The sequence below is a fragment of the Schistocerca nitens genome, chromosome 7 (assembly GCF_023898315.1).
Source record: "Schistocerca nitens isolate TAMUIC-IGC-003100 chromosome 7, iqSchNite1.1, whole genome shotgun sequence".
NCBI lineage: Eukaryota > Metazoa > Arthropoda > Insecta > Orthoptera > Acrididae > Schistocerca > Schistocerca nitens.
The window spans coordinates 140,416,883-140,436,655 of record NC_064620.1 but is presented as its reverse complement, the minus strand read 5'-3'; the positions used below and the strand labels follow the sequence as shown (position 1 = coordinate 140,436,655).

Sequence of the window (19,773 nt, the reverse complement as noted above, 5' to 3'; positions counted from 1 at the left end):
TCTTCAATTTCTGGAAAGCCGCGTCACATGACGCGGACCAGTGAAAAGGCACGTTTTTATGCAACAGGCGATGCAACGGCTGAGCCACCGAAGCCGCAGACAGTAAAAACTTGTGATAGTATGCTATTTTCCCCAAGAAGGCCTGCAGTTCCTTAACAGATGTAGGGCGAGAAAGGGCATCGATTGCAGCGACAGTTTGCTGAAGCGGACGAATACCCTCCCGAGAGAGTTTAAACCCCAAGTACGTGATAGATACCTGAAAAAATTGTGATTTCTGAAGATTACACTTAAGACCGGCAGTCTGTAAGACATGAAAAAGTGTGCGGAGGTTTCGAAGATGTTCTTCAGTGGTGGAGCCCGTGACAACAATGTCGTCCATTTAATTGATACACCCAGGGACAGGGAGCAATAATTGTTCCAAGAATCGCTGAAAGAGAGCAGGGGCGCTAGCAACCCCGAATGGCAATCGTTGGTATTGATAGAGGCCAAAAGGCGTGTTAAGGACCAGAAACTGCCGGGAAGCAGCGTCGAGAGGAAGTTGATGATAAGCTTCTGACAGGTCAATTTTAGAAAAATACTGGCCTCCAGCAAGTTTAGTGAACAGTTCTTCAGGACGGGGCATAGGGTAAGTGTCAATGAGGCATTGAGCATTTACAGTGGGTTTGAAATCGCCACAGAGACGAATATCACCATTTGGCTTAGCAACGACAACGACAGGAGAGGACCACTCACTGGAAGTGACAAGAAGCAAGACCCCTGAAGTAGTGAGACGATCCAGCTCCCGTTTTACCCGATCACGAAGGGCCACAGGAATGGGCCGAGCCTGAAAAAACTTAGGCCGAGCAGTGGGTTTGAGCGTGATACGAGCTTCAAAGTCGTGTGCACGGCCTAACCCAGGAGAAAAAATGGACGAAAAGGTCGTCGACAAAGAATCCAGTTGAGCATAGGGAATAGCGTCAGAGACAATATTGACAGAGTCATCTATGGAGAACCCAAAAACGCGGAAGGCATCGAAACCAAAAAGATTTTCTGCGTTGCCCTGGTCGACCACAAATATGGGAACAGTGCGAACGACGGATTTGTAAGATACCTCCGCATTAAACTGTCCCAAGAGAGAAATCTTCTGTTTATTGTACGTCCGTAATTGCCGAGTGACAGGGGACAGGAGTGGAGAACCCAGCTGAAGATACGTCTGAGAATTAATTATAGTGGCGGCAGAACCGGTATCCACTTGCATGCGAACATCTCGACCAAGGATTTGGACAGTGAGGAATAACTTCCCTGAAAGGGAAGAAGTGCAATTGACAGACAACACAGAATCAGAATCAGCGTCATGTTCATGAACGTCATATATGCGGTCGGATTTACAAACGGAAGACACATGACCTTTCTTTTTGCAATTGTGACACACAGCCCAACGTTGTGGACAATCCTCGCGTGAATGTTTCGTAAAACACCTTGGACATGAAGGAAGTTGCCGGGGATTTTGCTGCAGTTTCTTAGGGGTTTGTTTACGGCTTGGCCGAGGCTGCGCGTGGGAGCGCACTGCGGCCACGTCGGCCGGCGGGGACGCGCCGCGCGCGTCGTCAACAGCGCACAAAGGTTGTATTTCCCCGACGTCACCCCACGCTTCTATTTGTGCCCCAGCGGCGCGAGAAATTTCAAAAGACTGCGCAATGGAGAGTACTTCATCTAAAGTCGGATTCGCCAACTGAAGGGCACGTTGCCGAACTTCTTTGTCGGGCGCCGACCGGATAATAGCATCCCGTACCATGGAATCGGCATAGGATTCTTTGTGAACGTCAGTAACAAAGTGACACTTTCGACTGAGGCCGTGAAGTTCAGCAGCCCAAGCGCGATAAGATTGATTGGGTTGTTTGTGACAACGATAAAAGGCAACACGAGAGGCTACCACATGCGTTTGCTTTTGAAAATAGACCGACAGAAGGGAACACATTTCAGCAAAGGACAAAGACGCAGGATCCTTCAAAGGGGCCAATTGCGACAACAACCGATACATTTGAGGCGAAATCCAGGAAAGGAACAGAGACTTACATGCTTGTTCGTCCGAGACATAAAATGCCAAGAAGTGCTGTCGAAGACGTTTTTCATAATCCGACCAGTCTTCTGCCGTCTCGTCGTAAGGAGGAAAAGGAGGTACAGCCAACGACGAGAAACGGCCCGCATTTGACGCCGCGACGAAATCGCGAATCGCCGCCGTTAGAAGCGTTTGCTGTTCAAGGAGATTTTGCAAGAGTTGCTCGACAGTAGCCATGGAACCCTGTGAGTCAACGGTGAAAAGGAAAAATCCACTACCTCGTCGCCAATTGTTAGAACTTCTAGTTTAACAAGTATATTTAGGAACGACACAACAACACATATATGTCACAGAGTAAGTTGACATGTGTACACGTTAGCGTTCAGATAAGCACTGAGTCTCAGTCTAGCGGCCGCTGCTCCGCTGGCCGCTTAGGTGGCGCCGCTGCTGCATGCACTTTAAATGATTGGCGAGTCACAACAATATGTTCAGTCATGAGAAAAGCAGGTGCTAGACTTTGGTTTATCGGTAGAATACTGGGGAAGTGCAATCAATCTACAAAAGCGATTGCTTGCACATCACTTATGCGACTGGTTCTACAATATTGCTCAAGTGTGTGGGACCAGTACCAGATGGGCTAATAGGCCAACAGGGGATATTGAACGTATACAGAGGAGGACAGTACAAATGGTCACAGATTTCTTTAACCCATGGAAGAGTGTCACAGAGATACTGAAGGAAGTGAATGGGAAGACTCTTGAGGATAGGAGGATAGGTATAAACTATCCCAAGAAAGTCTATTAATATCGCTCACGGAAGGATCGGGAAGATAATATTAGAATAATTAAAACCTGCATAGAGACATTTGGTTTGCAGAGTATAGATGTAGGTGTAGTAATCAACTTCTTAAAGGGGCATGGGGGGGAGGGGGGGAGCATGGCGCATCTGTCACGTTTGACATGCCACACATGCTCAGTCCTCAGAGACGAAAGTCTTTGTTGGCTGCGTACGGGTTTGGTGAATGCTGGGCCCCTGGATGCATACTGGTGAAGGGCTTTCAGCCCTCTGTAGCTGTACTCTCTGGGCACGCTTCAGCATTCAGCGTGCAGTGTGGTGGTGGTGGTGGAGTGTTGTGTGGCACAGACAATGAGGATTTGGCCTAACCTCCCGGTCATACAATGAAGCTCTGGACTAAATGTTAGGAGTGGAATATATGGAATATATCATTAATAATAGAAACAGAGAATCACAGCAAGCCACCAATCTCCTGAAATCAAAACAGTTGGGTGAGCACCCCAGTGTAGTTGAACCGCATCAAACTGTCAAGGAGTAGTAACATCTACGTCTACATCTGTACTGTGAAAGCTACTATGCAAAGTGCGGTAGTACTGCTGTTAGTCATTCCTTTTCCTGTTTCACTCACAAATGGAGTGACAGAAAAATTACTGTCTATATGATGCCATATGAACCTCTATTTGTCTTTACCTAAGATGTATGTTGTTAGCAGTAGGATTTTTGTGTAGTCCGTCTCAGATGAACGTTCTCTAAACTTTCTCAATGTTCCTTGAAAAGAGCATTATCATCCTTTTGAGGATTCCCATGTGTGCTCACAGAGCATTTCCACAATATGTATGAAATGAACCTACCAGCAACAAATGAAGCAGCACACTTCTGAATTGCTTCAGTGTGTTCTTTTCATCCAAACTGGTGGAGGTCCCACAAGAATGGATCACACACATATTCTGTATGTAGTCTCCTTTGTAAATGAGCTACATTTTCCTTGAACTATCCTGAAGTGAAACAGTCATCTTTCCTACTACCAACTTTACGTGCCCATTCCACTTCACATTTCATTGTTATTCCTACTCATCTGAATTAGCTTACCTCTTTCTACGTTTAGTACAAGCTGTCATTCATCACCCAAACATAAATTCTGTCCAAGCCAGTCCTCCTGTATCCTCGTACATTCACTTAAAGGTGAGACTTTTCCATACACTGTAGTATCATCAGCAAACAGCTGCAGATTGCTGCCCACGCAGCCTATTAGATCATTTAGGTCTGTTTATGACAAGTGTGGTCCTATTACACTTCCCTGGACTACTGGCTACACCTTTGTCTCTAATGATTACTCACTTTAAGGACAACATACTAGTTTCTATTAATTAAAATGTCTGTGAGCCACTCACATGTCTGATAACCTATTCCGTATACGCCGATCTTTAACAGTCTGCAATGTGCCACTGTGTCAAATGCCTTCACACAATACAGAACTTAAGGAAGAGTGGGCTGATGAGGGATCAGTGGAAGTTTTAAATTCTGTGTTTAAGAAATCGTCCACACGGGAGAACTGTACAAACATACCATCATTTGACCACCGAATAGACTGCTGAATGGACGACATAGTAATAACCATCCATGGCATACAGAAACAACTGAAAGAGCTGAAAACAAATAAGTCATTAGTTCCAGATGGAATCCCAGTATAGTTTATGCATTGGCTCCTTACTTAGCTTGCTTGCATTTACCGTGAATCTGTCGCCAAGTGCACAGTCCCAAGCATCAGGAAAAAAGCACAGATGAATCCTGTATATAAGAAGGGCAATAGAAATGACCTGCAAAATGGCAGGCCAGTATCCTTAACGTTGCTTTGATGCAGAATTCTAGAACATTTCTGAGTTTGAACATAATAAATTTACTGGAGGCTGAAAGGCTTATGTCAGCGAATCACAAAGTACATCGAGAAAGTTCATAGAAGGGCAGTACATTGTGTATTTGTGAGAAATAGGGGAGAGAGTGTCGCAGACTTGATACAGGCTTTGGGGTGGACATCATTAAAACAAAGTTGTTTCTCATTGCAGCAGGATCTTCTCATGAAATTTCAATCACTACCTAAGTGCGATTTGCAGACTAGCCATGTAGATGTAGACCAGCACGGCTTTAGAAAGAATCGCTCATGTGAAACTCGGCTCGCCATTTTCTCGCATGATATCCTGTGAACTACAGATGAAGGATAACAGGCAGCTTCTGTATTTCTAGATTTCTGAAAAGCATTCGAAAAGCAGACTGTTAACAGAGGTACAAGCATACAGAATAGGTTCCCAGATATGTGAATAGCTCGAAGTCTTGTCCTTGACATAAAACGTTCATCAGAGGCAAGGATATTGTCAGGAGTGCCCCAAGGAAGTGTGATAGGACCACTATTATTTTCTATATACATAAATTATCTGGTGGACAAAGTGAGCAGCAGTCTGCGGTTGTTTGCTAATGACGCTGTTTTGTGCAGAAAGGTGTTGAAGATCAGTGACTGTGGGATGATACGAGACTACTTAGACTAAAGTTTTTTTTGGTGTGATGAATGACAGCTGGCTGTAAATGTAGAAAAATGTTAATTAATAAAGATGACTAGGAAAAACAAACCCATTCTGTTCAGATAGAGCATTAGTAGTGTCCTGCTTGACACTGTCCTGTCATTTCAGTATCTGAGAATAACATTGCAATGCAATTTTAAATGGAAGGACCATGTGAGGATCATAGTAGGGAAGGCAGATAGTCGACTTTGGTTTATTGGGAGAATTTTAGGAAAGTGTGTCTCACCTGTAAAAAACACCATGTATAGGACGCTAGTGCAACTTATTCTTGAGTACTGCTTGAGTGTTTGGGATCCACACCAGGTCAGATTAAAGGAAGACATTGAAGCAATTCGGGGGGGGGGGGGGGGGGGGTTGCTAGATTTGTAACCAGTATGTTCAAAGAACATGTGAGTATTACGGAGATGCTTTGGAAACCCAAATGGGAATCCCTGGGGGGAAGGTGACATTCTTGGTGAGGAACACTATTGATAAAATTTAGAGAACTGGCTTTTGGAGCTGAAAGCAGAGTAATCCTTCTGCTGCCAACATAAATTTTGCATAAGGCTTACAAAGATAAGACCCAGACTGTCAGATACATCCTACTATTCAGTCTGGGTGGGCCCTTATGTAATCTATAATGTCAGACTGCAGCCAAAGTTTACTTCATTTCACAATTCTTTTTTTAAATCCTCCCTTCCTATGCCCGCCTTTCCCGTCCTGACCAGGCCACTACTTTTTGTGCCTGTGCTGATTTTTGTTTTAAAATTCTATCTAGTGTCTGGCCTTCTACATAGGTCATTAGGTAAAAGGTGTTAATGTTTTTTTTTTTCCCCCCCAGGTTGGCTAGTTCATACTATTTTTTCCCAGTGATCAGCTAGTGACAATTCCATATTACATTAACCTTAGACCGAATCTTGTCTTTGTTTTGAACACATGAGTGAGAGAGATTGTAGAAGAGTATATCAGGATTAAATATCGTATTTTACCTTTTGAAACAAAATTTTAAACATTTTAGCCACATTCGTCTCAATTTGGTAAGGGTGCTTATGACTTCGTTGTCGAGCACTCTATACATACAACCTCTCAATAGCATCATGAAGGTCCAGTGTAATGGAGGATAGGACCAGCAACTTGGGTGCGAAATAGTTTTATTTTTTTCCAATATCTTTCACAGTCGTGATGATAATCATCCCTTTCTGGCAACTTGTTTCGTACCATCGTGTACATCTATTTTCAGACCCCAGCCAGCCTACGAAAGATTTTATGGTGTTAATGAAAGTAAAATTACAATGTACTTCCACAAGTGTACATATAAGTTGAACATTGCATAAAGCATTATAAACTATTTCCTTCATGCAATACATGTTTCTACGTACCTTAAGTGTAACTGTGATCATACAGTTTACCAATGTACATATGAGCAACAAATGTTCATATTCGTTGTTAGAAATCGTTACATGAATACAAAATGTTAGACTTCATATTAGTAAACAATACAGTTTTCTTTCAGTCAAATGCAGTGAACTGACATGCTGCTCTGCCCTAGTCACATTGTAACTTTGCAGAGAATGCGACAGCCTCATACATAATTGAAATGTTACTTGCATTATTAGTCAGTGGTATCAAACCACTATTAATAGCACAAACCTGCATTACAATTGTTACAATTAATTCAATCATTTACATATTTTTACACAAATAATAGTACATTACACATTGTAATAAAACCAAAGCAACCCACAATATTGCATGCCAAAAGCCAACATCCTCATCTGACAGACTAATGAACTTACTGATGCTGCGTTATTTTAGCAGAGTAAGTTTCATCTTATGCTAATTTTATGTTTGTAACTGTAGTCCAGTTATTGTTGTCTTCCTTGTAAATGGAACTGGAGCTGGCTGTGTCTTTCTTGGAAGGGTAGCAACGAGGAAGTAATGAAGGATCACTGTTTGTGAGGGGAGGATGCTGTGTGAATGAAGGGGCTATGTGAACAACAGCGGGAACATAGTGATATGCCGTTAATAATGTATTGTTATCAGTTCATCCTGAAAGTGGTAATAGCATTGGGAGAAATTTTGCATCTTCTGTCCATGTCTGATGAACTTATTTCCGCTAAAATAGTTTGCCATGTAAGTAGACCGAGAAGACTGCACAGTTCTGACTGCCCAATGCTTCGGTCTCTGGCTCAGGAATGTTACAGCAGTGTTGATGGAGAATAGCGTCAGCACATCACCCTCATTACTGTTCATATCAACGTTTATTAAAACAAGATGCTGCCTCTCCTTCAAAAGGCCTCTTAGTTGTTTTCATGAGGCTTAATGGTTGCTGTTGCAGTTTTCTCATTAGAAAAGACACCACCTGGTGGTACTGAGTATAGCAGCCTCACTGACTTCTTAGTTACAGAATTGGCCACAGCTGCCTCCCACTGCTCCTAGGCTTATTTTGATAGTGTGTAATTTGTAGGTCATTATTAATTTTTATTTATTTGTGTTGATCACACAGTTTTTTGAAAAGCTGAATTCTGAATAGAATTACCAGTTTTAGCTATGCAATAGCCATCTTCAGATTCTCTCTCATTCTGCTGTACTGCAACAAGTAAAAACACGTAAAAATAACACAAGTTTTGGAGGGGAGTTACTACTCATATCCCCCCAGGGGGCCCACAGTCCCTTTTGTGGGTACATGTGTGGCGCGCACGGGGCCCCAAGCTATTGCAGTCTCCTTCCTTTTTCCAGACTGCATTACCATCCCTGTTCCTCTCCTTTCCTGACCTTGCTCCTTTCTCCCTGCCCCCCTTCCCCCTCCTTTCGCTCTTGGTGGACTTTTTTAATCAATCTGCCAATCCTCCCGGCTTTGTTTTGGTATGTGCTATTGTTTAGTTTGCTGTTTCCCCTGTCCTTTTCGGCGTTTTTGGTCTCCTTGGAATTTGACTTCCATTTCCAAAGTTTTCCGTTCAGTGTGAGCCATTTGGGGATGAGCTCACAACCTAGTTTCCATTGTGCAGGCTCCTCTCCCCCTCCCCTCCCTTTTCCCCTTGCACCCTGGCCCCCTTCCTGCTAGGTCACCAGCACAGTAGCCAGTCCATATGGTGGGGCAGTTAAGTACCCACTTGTCTGAGTCCCCTGACAACACAGGGATCACACTGCTAGTACCTGAGCTGTTGATGCCTCGTGTATGCCAAGGAGTCGATGCTCATCACTTTGGAGCATCAGAACTCCCGGCAATGGCTGCTGTGCCAGACGGCCCTTGCTGTGGCTGGGTGGCGACCACGGGGCAAGCCCCTGGTCGGAGTGGATAGTACTAGGGTGGATGCCTTGCACATGAAGCGACGAAACTTTCAACACCCTGGCCATTCTGTAACCATCTCTGAGAGTGATAGAAGACATGACACTCCTTCTTCTGATCCTTCGGCCTTCCCCTCCCTGGCCACCCCCTAGGAAGAGGGTCAAGCTCGCTGGCTTGGGTTGAAACCTATCCCTCGGTACCTGGTTTGTACCAGGACAGATGGCGAAAGTTTTGCCACGTCCAAGCCTTTGTTTTTCATGGAAACGATTGAAGATAAGTATGGCGAAGTGGAATCCATGAGTAAAATGCAGTCGGGTTCTTTGCTCATAAAGACATCTTCTGCTGCCCAATCTGAAGCCCTGCATGCTCGTGACAATCTGGGTGACATTCCAGTCTCCGTTGCACCCCACCAATCTTTGAACTTGGTACAGGGCATCATTTTCCACCAGGATCTTCTTCTCCAAACTGACGAGGAGCTCCGTGCAAACCTCAAGCGGCGAGGAGTCTGATTTATCCGCTAAAAACAATCGCACCGATACAGGTGCAGTTATCCTGGCCTTTGAGGGGATACCTTCCCAGAGAAGGTAAAGGTGATGGTGTATCGGTGTGATGTAAAACCTTACATTCCACCACCGATGAGATGCTTTAAATGCTTACAGTTTGGACACCTCTTCCTGCAGCACCAATGATAGCCTCTGCGGTGACTGTGGTCACCCCCTCCATGAGGCGAGTGCCAGTGCTCCCCCGCCAGTGTGCATAAACTGTAATGCGCAGCACCCTCCACACTTGCCAGCTTGCCCGGTGTATGTGAAAGAATGATGGATTCAAGAGTACAAGACCTTAGATCGACTTACCTACACCGAGGCTTGTTGAAAGTATGACCGGCTCCATCCTGTGCCAATAACTTCAACTTTTGTTTCAGTTACATCCATTCCCCCTCCTACCCCCTCCTCTTCCCAGTCCTGCCCCATTCGCCCCACACCTTCCGCCTCACCCTCACTCTCCCACTCCCCCTCCCCCTCACCAACAGTACCCATACCCACCCCTTTGTGTGCTGCTCCCCCTCCCCTGCCAGAGAAGCACTCCCCTTCTTCTGCAGCCACCAGTACTGGAGCTCCCTCCTGGACTCCTCTTCCTGGCACCCCCCTGAAAGGCTATCTGCAGCTCCACATCGGCTGCGCGATACGCGGGCACTAGGCGCCAAGATTGCTAGGTGTAATTTTGTGCCCGACCTCGCTGCAGTCTGCCTTTCTCTTCCTTCACAAAAGAAGCAGAAACACAAGAAGAAGGGCAAAGCCGATGAGCCAACAGTCTGACCCCACCTATATGGACATTACCCCATCCTTATCGGTGACGGATGGTGATTCAGCAGCGTGACTGGCTCCAGTCCGTTCACTTCCCATTTGGACTCCAGCTTGAGAATCCTCCAGTGGAATTGTAATTACTATTTGAGTCACCTCCCAGAGTTGCAGCCCCTTTTTTCCTCCTACTCTTCTGCTTGCATTGCTCTCCAGGAGACCCATTTTGTCAATTCTTAGTCACCCACCCTTCGTGGGTTCCACGCTTTCTGTCGAAACTGAATTGACTCCTTGCAGGCTTCTTGTGGTGTTTGCACCTTGGTCCGCAAGGACATTGTTAGTAAATGGGTTCCCCTCCATACCACTCTGGAAGCAATTGCTGTCAGGGTCCATCTGGCCACTCCAGTCACAATCTGTTATATCTCCCTACCGCCTGACAGGCCGCCCACATCCCTTGCCCTAACCACACTTCTTCAACAACTCCCTTCTCCCTTCCTGCTTCTAGGGGACTTTAATTCCCACAACCCTCGTTGGGGTAGTCACAAGACTACTGCCCTGGGTAGGGCTGTTGAAGCTGTTCTGGCAGGGCTTGACCTCTGTCTCCTAAACACTGGCACTCCCACACACTTTAGTATGGCACATGGCACTTTCTCTGCCATTGACCTGTCCATCTGCAGTCCCGGCCTTCTTCCCTCCATTCATGGGGTGTCCACAATGACTTATGTGACAGCGATTATTACCCAATTGTTTTGACCTTCCTTCAGTATATATCGCTCTGTCACCCTCCCAGGTTGGCCTTCTCTAAAGCTGATTGGGGTGCCTTCTACTCTGCTACCATCCCCCCTGTACTACCGCACAATAGTATTGATGAGTCTACACTGACTTTGACTACCACCATTCTTTCCACAACTGTTTCAGCCATCCCTTCTTCCTTGGGTTCCCCCTGTCGGATGATGGTCCCTTGGTGGACTCCAGAAATTGCTGCGGCCATAAAAGACCGCCGCCGTGCTCTTCAACACTTCAAGCAGCACCCTTCTACTGCTCTCCTTCTATTCTTTAAACGATTCCAGACCCAGGCCCATTACCTAATAAAATTTCAGAAACAGATTACTGGGAAAGATTTGAGGCTGCCACAGGACTGCACACCCACTCTTCATAAGTCTGGGCGAAACTCAGACGAATTTTTGGCCATCGTCCTCCCACCAGCATTGCAGGAATTTCTGTGCATGATGTTGTCCTTACCCATCCGGACTTTGTCGCAGAGCATTTTGCTCAACACTTCGCCGAAGCCTATGCATCGACTGAGTATCTGCCCATGTTCTTTCTCCTGTAAGAGCACTCGGAATGACTGCCTTTGTCTTTTGTTTCTCACTGCTTGGAGCCTTATAATACACCATTTAGTGAGTGGTAATTTGCCAGTGCCCTCACCCTTTGTCCCGACACGTTGCCTGGACCGGATTGGATACATAACCAAATGCTCCAACACTTATTGGTGGCTGACCACTGTTGTATAATGACCCTTTTCAACCGTCTGTGGAGTGAGGGGTATTTCCTACCCAGTGGCAGGAAAGCATTGTCATTCCGGTGTTGAAGCCTGGGAAGCCACCTCTTCAGTTGGATAGCTACCATCCAACTAGCCTTACCAACACCCTCGGCAAGCTCCTTGAACGCCTGGTGAGTCAGCGGCTGTTTTGATCCTTGACTCACGTGACCTTTTGTCATAGACTCAAGGTGGTTTTCGCTGTGGCCGCCCTACGGTGGATAACTTGGTCCACCTGGAGTCTGCTATCCAGTTGGCTTTTGCCCATCGGCAACACCTCATTGTAGTCTTCTTTGACCTGCATAAAGCCTACGACACCACCTGGCACCACCACATCCTCGCCACCCTTCACGAATGGGGCCTTCGTGGCACTCTGCCTGTTTTTATCCGTAACTTTTTTCTTGTCACTCTTTCCGGGTCCAAGTTGGTGCCTCCCATAGCACTTCCCATGGGCAAGAAAATGGGGTTCCACAGGGTTCCATGATGAGTGTCCCTCTCTTTCTTGTGACCATTAATGGACTGGTGGCGGCTGCTGGGCCAACAGTGTCCCCTTCTTTGTATGCTGACGATTTTTGTATCTATGTCGCTTCCTCCATCATGGGCACTGCAGAATGCCGCCTACAGGGGGCAATCTACCTGATGCAATCTTGGGCTGTCTCCCATGGCTTTAGTTTTCAGTGGCCAAGTCGTGTGTCATGCATTTCTGCTGTCACCGTACAGTCCATCCCCATCCGGACCTGTTCCTCGATGACCAATCCCTCGAGGTGGTGCGCACCCATCACTTCTTGGGTCTGGTCTTCGATGCCCAGTTGACGTGACTCCCTCATCTTCACCAGCTGAAGAGGACGTGCTGGTTACATCTGAATGTTCTTAGATGTCTGTGCAATATCACCTGGGGTTCAGACCACTCTATTCTCCTGCAATTGTACAAAGCACTGGTCCAGTCTCGTTTAGACTACAGCAGTCCTGTCTATGGTTCTGCATCATCAACAACATTTCAGATACTAGACCCCTTCCACCATTGTGGGATACGACCTGCGACTGGTGCCTTTCGGACTAGCCCAGTGATTAGCCTTCTTGCAGAGGCAAGGATTCCACCGCTGATAGTTCTGCTCCAACAACAGCTCAACAGCTGATATCTTATGCACTCTGCATTCGCTGCACCCCAAATCACCCGATTTATGGTCTCCTTTATCCAGACATGGAGATCAACCTCCCGCGGTGGCAGCCACGATGTGGGCTTACCATGGCTGCCCTCATTCAGTCGCTCTTTTATGAGCTCCAGCACTTCCCTTTACCGCCCTTCACCACCAGTTCTACTGTCTCCTCAGTTCATTCCAGGATTCAGAAGTGATTTATACTGATGGCTCAATGGTTGTTAGTCACACTGGGTGTGCTTACATCTACGTGAGACACACAGAACTTTGTTCCTTGCCACTGTAGTGTTTTTATTGCAAAATTGGTAGCTGTCTTGCGCACACTGGAGCATGTCTGCTTCTGCTCAGGACTGTCCTTGACTATCTGTAGTGACTCCTTGAACAGTTTGAAAGCTATCGGCCAGTGCTTCCCTTGACACCCATTGGTCATAGTTATCCAGTACTCCCTTTCTCTCCTTGATCAATGTGGATGCTCAGTGGTTTTCATTTGGACCTCAGGCCATGTTGGGATTGCTGGCAGTGAACTTGCCGATCGACTGGCTAAATTGGCTACTAACGGGCCCTCTCTTGCTATTGGCATTCCGGAAATAGACCTTTGCTCGGCATTACCTCATCAGGTTTTGGGACTTTGGAATGCAGAATGGCACACTCTTTCTTCACCAAACAAGCTCAGGGCGATAAAGGATTGTACAATTTTGTGGCAGTCCTCCTTACGGGCCTCTCGTGAAGCGTCTGTCATTGTTTGCTGGCTCCACATCGGCCATACTTGACTGACTCACGGTTATCTCGTCCGTTGTGAGTACCCCCCTCCCTGTCGTTGTGGATCAATGTTGACTGTGGTGCACCTCTTACTGGACTGTCCCGATTTAGCTGCCCTGCGATGGACTTACAGCTTTCCTGACTTGCTCCACCTGGCGTTAGCTGACAATGTCTCAACGGCTGATGGTGTCGGTATAGCAGCTCGTCCATGAATATTTGCTTTATGGAGTTCTCAGCGGACGGTGTCGATAGATACAGGGTCTCGTTGATGGCTGTTGAGCTCTGCAGTCACTTTAGCCGCCGTAGTTTTGTGTTGTTTTGACACAATTCGTGCTAGCGTACGACGATCTGTCATTTAGTTTCAATTTGTGCCCACTATTACATTTACACGATGATGTCTTTCCATGTTTTGTGTAGGCTGTCATGACTGCTGAAACGGTTGCTCTTGAGACATTCAATAAGTTGGCGTCTTGGTTACTGATGCTCCAGCTAATTGGCCCCCCATAACCTGTCCCCTTTGGAACTCTGTTAAGTCTTTCATTGCACGTCAACCTCGGCCTCTGAATGCAAATACAAAGTGTGCACTACTCGTAAACAACCTGCACTGATGCCCAGTCTGTACTTAACATGGGCAGTCCACCGCGACACATGCCTTACCTGTGTTGTTGACCGTCAAACATTACTACCATTGTTCACATTATTTTGCCTATGCCCTGTACTGCTTTATGACGGAAAGGATTGCCATGCTGGCACAATAATTCATTGTCTCTTTTTCCCTACTGCGTGCAATACACAATGCTGTAAAATGTGTTCATATCCTTCTGCATTTAGCATTTTATCAAGCACAGATCTGAGATCATACCCTAATCATTAAAAAAAATCCATATTCTAACATGACAACCTTCATATTCACTGTTGGCACTACACTTGATGATAGGGAATGTTCTCCAGGTATTCGCCAAACCCAAACCCTTCCATCAGATTACTGCAGAGTACAGCGTGACCTGACACTCCAGATCACTAGTTTCCAGTCATTCACTACCCAGTGGTGTTGCTGGTGACACCACTTAGTGTCGCTTAGCACTGACAACAGAAATATGTGGCTTATGAGAAGTTGCTCATCATTGTACCACATTCTTTGAAACACCCTATGCACAGTCATTGTGCTAGCTGTGCTGCTAGTAGCATTTTGGAAGTCACGAGTGATTCCTTCTGTTGATGCCATGTGATTTTTAGAACCACATTCTGCAGTGCTAAACGATCCCAGTCCATCATCACCTGGAGTCTGTCTGGTTTTGGTTTAGCTGTGGTTGTTTCTTTGCATTTTCGCTTCACCATCAGTTAAGCTGGACAGCTTTTGAAGGGTTGAAATGTACCTGATTAATTTGTTACTCAGGTGACACCCGATGACTACTCCACGTTTGAAGTCACTGTTGTTATTGCTTCTCTAACGAAACCATATCACTCCCTCCCTACTTTTATACTGGCAGTTCCACCCCTTGTGACATCTGGCCATCACTTCTGCATTACATGGATGTGTCCAGATACTTCTGATCATGTAGTGTATACTCAGCAAACCTCTCTAAGGTTTATAGCGGTGCGTGCTTCTGATTTCATTATGACTTATCCCCCTCGCTGTTCCATTTGTGAATGATATGTGAGAAGAGCAAGCATCAGTTAGCTTTTTTATGAGTTCTAATTTTTGAGATTTTCCCCACCATGGTAATTTGACTAGATGTGTGTGGGAGAAAGTAATATGTTGCCAAACTCTTCTTGGAACATAGTCTCTTTGAATTTTCACAGTAAGTTCCACTTTGTCACATCTCTTTTGTAGTGACTGCCAATGGCAGCATCTCCATAATGCTCTTGCATTTACTCAACTAATCCATTAACAAACACACTGTTCTTCATTGAGTCAGTGTCTTTATTTTTTCTGTTAACGGTCGTAATGGTGCCAGACTGGCATGCGACACTGAAAAATACAAATTAAAAGTCCATTATGTAAGGTGCAGCTTCATGAATGAATGAAATTTCCTTAGGATTCTTCCATTGAATTTTAGCCTGCCACCTGCTTTACCTATGAATATCTTTCATGGTTATTCCACCTTGTCACTGTGTTCTGTTACTCTGGTTTTTTAGGGATGTTATTGTTTCCAGTGATTCATCACCAGTAGCTTAACTGAACAGTAATGGATCTTATTTATGCCCAGCACATTTATTGAGGTTTAGTATCAACTACCTATTCGGATTATCAATCCTCTGCCTGTCTTGCTGCAATTCAGTTCAACCTCTTGACTGTTGATCCTTCCTAGAGACATAAGTATCATCTGCACACAGCCTCACTGAGCATCCAACTTTACCCACTTGCTCATTTATATACTATGGGTAGCAAAAATATGCCACTAAACATTGAGGGGTATTACATGATATTTTGAGAAAAAAATTGAGGGTAGGAATCAATCTCTGGAAGTGTTGCCAGACAATGCTACCGTGTGTTGAAGTTACAAGGGGGGGAAAAGGGTTGTCACTAGATAACACCTTTGGTTGGAAGTATTAGTTGAAACATTCATGATTCTGCCATCACTTAGTGGTCTCTGTAGTATTGTCATGCACAGACGTGTTAGACATCATCTGACATGCTGAATGCTGTCGGGTCCATTGCAAGGAGTTTTGACCGTAGCCCATTGGCATTACGCCTAAAGTTTGCTGCTGAAGGGTTGACCTAGGGACTCAAACATGCTATTAACTCTAGGCAGCATCTCATTCCCATAGCAAAGGTCCAAGGGAACATCTTTGTGGCCAGTATCCACATTCAGTTTTCTCCCAGAGATATACATTTCCACCATTGTTTGCCACTCACCTCCATTTGAGAACAAACAGGTCAGATCATGCACATGAGAATGCGCTGTGACATTTGATTTCCAGGAGATTTCAACTGCACTAGTGTCATGGTTTACACCATGGGCCCCAACTTTATTGCAGCCTAGGGCTGTGGCCATTGCATCTTGTAGCTGTTTTCAGACATTGGTCAATTCTCCTTTTCCAAGAAATGAATTGTCCAAGCTGCAGCAGGCATGTCATTGAATACAATTTTATATTAATTCCCCAAAATATGTTCTGTCATTGCTGATATCTCTGAGTGGTTTGTAGCACAGCTACTTGCGAAGTCTGGAAGAGTGACTTTGGAACCAGAATATCCTATGTGCATAAGATGTCTTGATGAGGTTATTGCAAAGTGAAGCAGCAACGCACTCTGCAAAATAATACCTGATCGAATGTCCCGGGTCTGTGCCTAAGCTATCAGCTGCAACAGGATATACTTAAGGAAATGAGGGGAAAATTGTATTCAGTGACACCTTTATCATCACATTCACAGCATAATAAAAAATCAGAGAGATTATAATTTAAAGACATTCTCTCAGAAGAGAGCAGCTTAGAGGTCAATGTGGCTTCTGATGCTGCCATTGTGAGAGGAAGTGAATGAGGGATGAAAATGTTGCATTGTATGATGATTGAATGAGCACTACTTATATCAGTTGGTAGCGCAGTTGTAGGGGTGAGGCAATTGTCTAAAAGTCAGTTACCATTCAGCAGTGCCCAAGGAATTCTCACCTTAACAGTTTATGGAAAATAAATACTTTCTGGGACTTGTACAAGGTAAAAATCTGTCCTCACAGAGAGGAAAACAATATCTGAATGAATCATTTTTAATGAAAAACTTTCTGATTACACCAGAAACAATTTCTATGATGCTTCTGTTGAAGAGCATCACATTTGATTTTGTGGGCCAGAAACTAAGCTAATGTGCAGCATTTTTAATATTAGTGATAATGATCCACATGCCAAGCTAATTAGTTCAGCAATTATTTTGTATTTTAGTTTATATATAGCTTGTATGGAAGTACAGATTTCTGTCTCAATATTATAATCCTGTGCATCCAGATGATATTTAACTAGCTGTTTGTACAGTTGTGGTGCATGAGGGGTGAAGATTGCAATCATTATGAGAGTTATTTGAAAGTTATACTTCTTGTACATCATTTCAGATTCTGGAAGACCAGAGCTGTATGAAGAGGTTAAGCTGTTCCGAAATGCAAGAGAGAGAGAGAAGTAAGTTCTTTGTACTTTCTTCAAACCTATTTATTTACTAAAAGCTGCCATGAGGTAGCTCCTGTTCTTTTCCTCCTCCTCAGCCTCACAGAGGTAGGTCTTTTACACTTCTGTTATAAGACTGTTTCAAACTTTTGCTGTTACTTGGACATCTTTGTCCTGTTTCAATATGGTTGGTAACATTTGATGGCTTCTCTGGTGATAATCTTTCAGGTATTTTCTGGAAGCAGACTAATACTCTGGATATTCATATCTGTTCAGCTTTTGACTAAGAATTAATTTGAAAGTTAGAGGAGCTGACTGTACTCTCACAGCGAGAATTAGATGCTTGTTGTTTAAAATCCAGATGTTGAGTTTGAAATGCATTGAAGTTGTTGTTGGGCATTGGTGGTATATTTTTAAGTTATTCCTCAAGTAGAAGCATTGTCTTGAAGCAACAGGTAAACTAGTTTCTTCCTCCTCCTCCTCCTCCTCCTACTACTACTACTACTCAAAGTGCCAGGATCCTATGACAAGTAATCTTTTATAGATTGGAATGTACCCAACTTCTATACTTGTCACCAATAACGCAAATGCCACATTTTAGTAGCCATAACAGGTCTTTAAAGGATCGGGAATATGTTTTATTTTCCAAATTGGGTGGAATAGTCTTGTTATAGTTGTCTAGAGTCATGGCAATTTTGCTGGTGGATGACCGTGTATATTCCTTCTTCTTGTTTTTCTTTATGATTGAAGAGCACACATTATTTGAATCTCCAAGTAATCATTCTTTAAGAAAGTTTTATGATAGTGTTTTATATTGGCAGGTAAACTCTTTAGTTGCAGGTGCCATGGCTTATACTCCATGATGGTGCGCACAATAGTGGTTCATAGCCAACTCCTGACATTAGGTGGAGGTCTGTGTGCATTTTTTCTTCTTGTCGACAGATTGCCTCTAAATTATCTAGTCTTCATTAGAATTTCCAGACGTGATATCTGTTTTCTTCCAATCCATGACAAAATTGTTTCTGTGAAAGCAGTTGAGCTGTTGCAGAAATTTGAGCCAGTTTTCCCCATATGCTCGACCTTGCAGTAACATCTCAGTTTCCCAAATCATCTTCATTTGGCAGTTCTGTTGCATAACCTCTATCTGTGGATAGGACAACTAGGCCTATATATTTATAATCACAGTGGACATATGTTATCATGCATTCTGCCACAGAGGTATTTGTCTGAGGCACTAGTTGACGAATCGTGGACGTTTTTCTACGGTTACATGTGGAGCAGGTGAACGAGTTGTAAACAATGTTTGTTAGTTCATGTATCAGAAGCATGCATAACAAAGAGATTAACATAGCAACCTCCACTGCCATAACTTAGTTTAAATTAAGTACTTTACCAAATCTGTTACTGTACATTAAATGCAGCAACATATACGCTTAAGACACATCAGTTAGTTGCAGGATTGTTGTACAATGCTTAAAAAGATACTTTGCTTATTATTGCCACAATTCTTTAGTGGCACATACCAGAATTAACTTAAAATAGATACTGACTCATTATGAATCATTATTTGTTTCATTATTATGTATCTCCAGTACTAAGTAGTGCACTTAAATACTTAACACCTGTATTTCAACTGTATAGCTAAATTTTTATGGCTGTGATTAGTGATATTTAAAGTTTATAATTGAAACAGCAACCAGCCACAAGTATGGTTAACAGGGTTTATTTGGATCAAACCATAGTTTCCAATTTCTTACGAATCTATCTTCAGGTGCATGTGACACACGTCATCGTTTTCCTGCTGAGGCCATGTTGTATATCATTATTGGTTTGCTACGCTGTGGTGGGCAGAAAGTTTTTTGTTCACTATTTGGTAAAGTTTACCAGGGATTTAATTCTTATGACCTCTGCCAGAGCATTCATAAGGTTTAAAGTTATTACAATGAGAAATGTGTTGAAAAATTACGTGCTGTACGATTCTGTGTGACGAAGTCACCCTGTGTTCCTGTTGTGAATTTTTAAAATCAACACATTTGCAGATGTAAACTATGCAAGTGTTGTCATAAGAACTAAATCTCTGATGAACTTTACCAAATAGTAAATAAAAAACTTTACGAGGCCCCAGCAAGAAAACAATGAAACATGTAACAACCATCTGAAGCTGGATTTGTAAGAAATCCAATACTGGTCATGGTTTGATCCAAATAAATATTACTCAACCATATCTTTTGGTGGTTGCTGTTTCAGTTA

General features: G+C 44.1%; 1 protein-coding gene across 1 annotated transcript in view; it reads left to right on the top strand.

Moving 5' to 3' along the window:
- Positions 1-19,773, top strand: part of LOC126195078 (vacuolar protein sorting-associated protein 28 homolog) — a 57,770-nt gene that overhangs the window by 16,096 nt on the left and 21,901 nt on the right. The window contains exon 2 of the mRNA XM_049933538.1: positions 17,475-17,538. Within this exon, the coding sequence (XP_049789495.1) occupies positions 17,475-17,538 (64 nt within the window). The remainder of the gene's footprint in view (positions 1-17,474; positions 17,539-19,773) is intronic.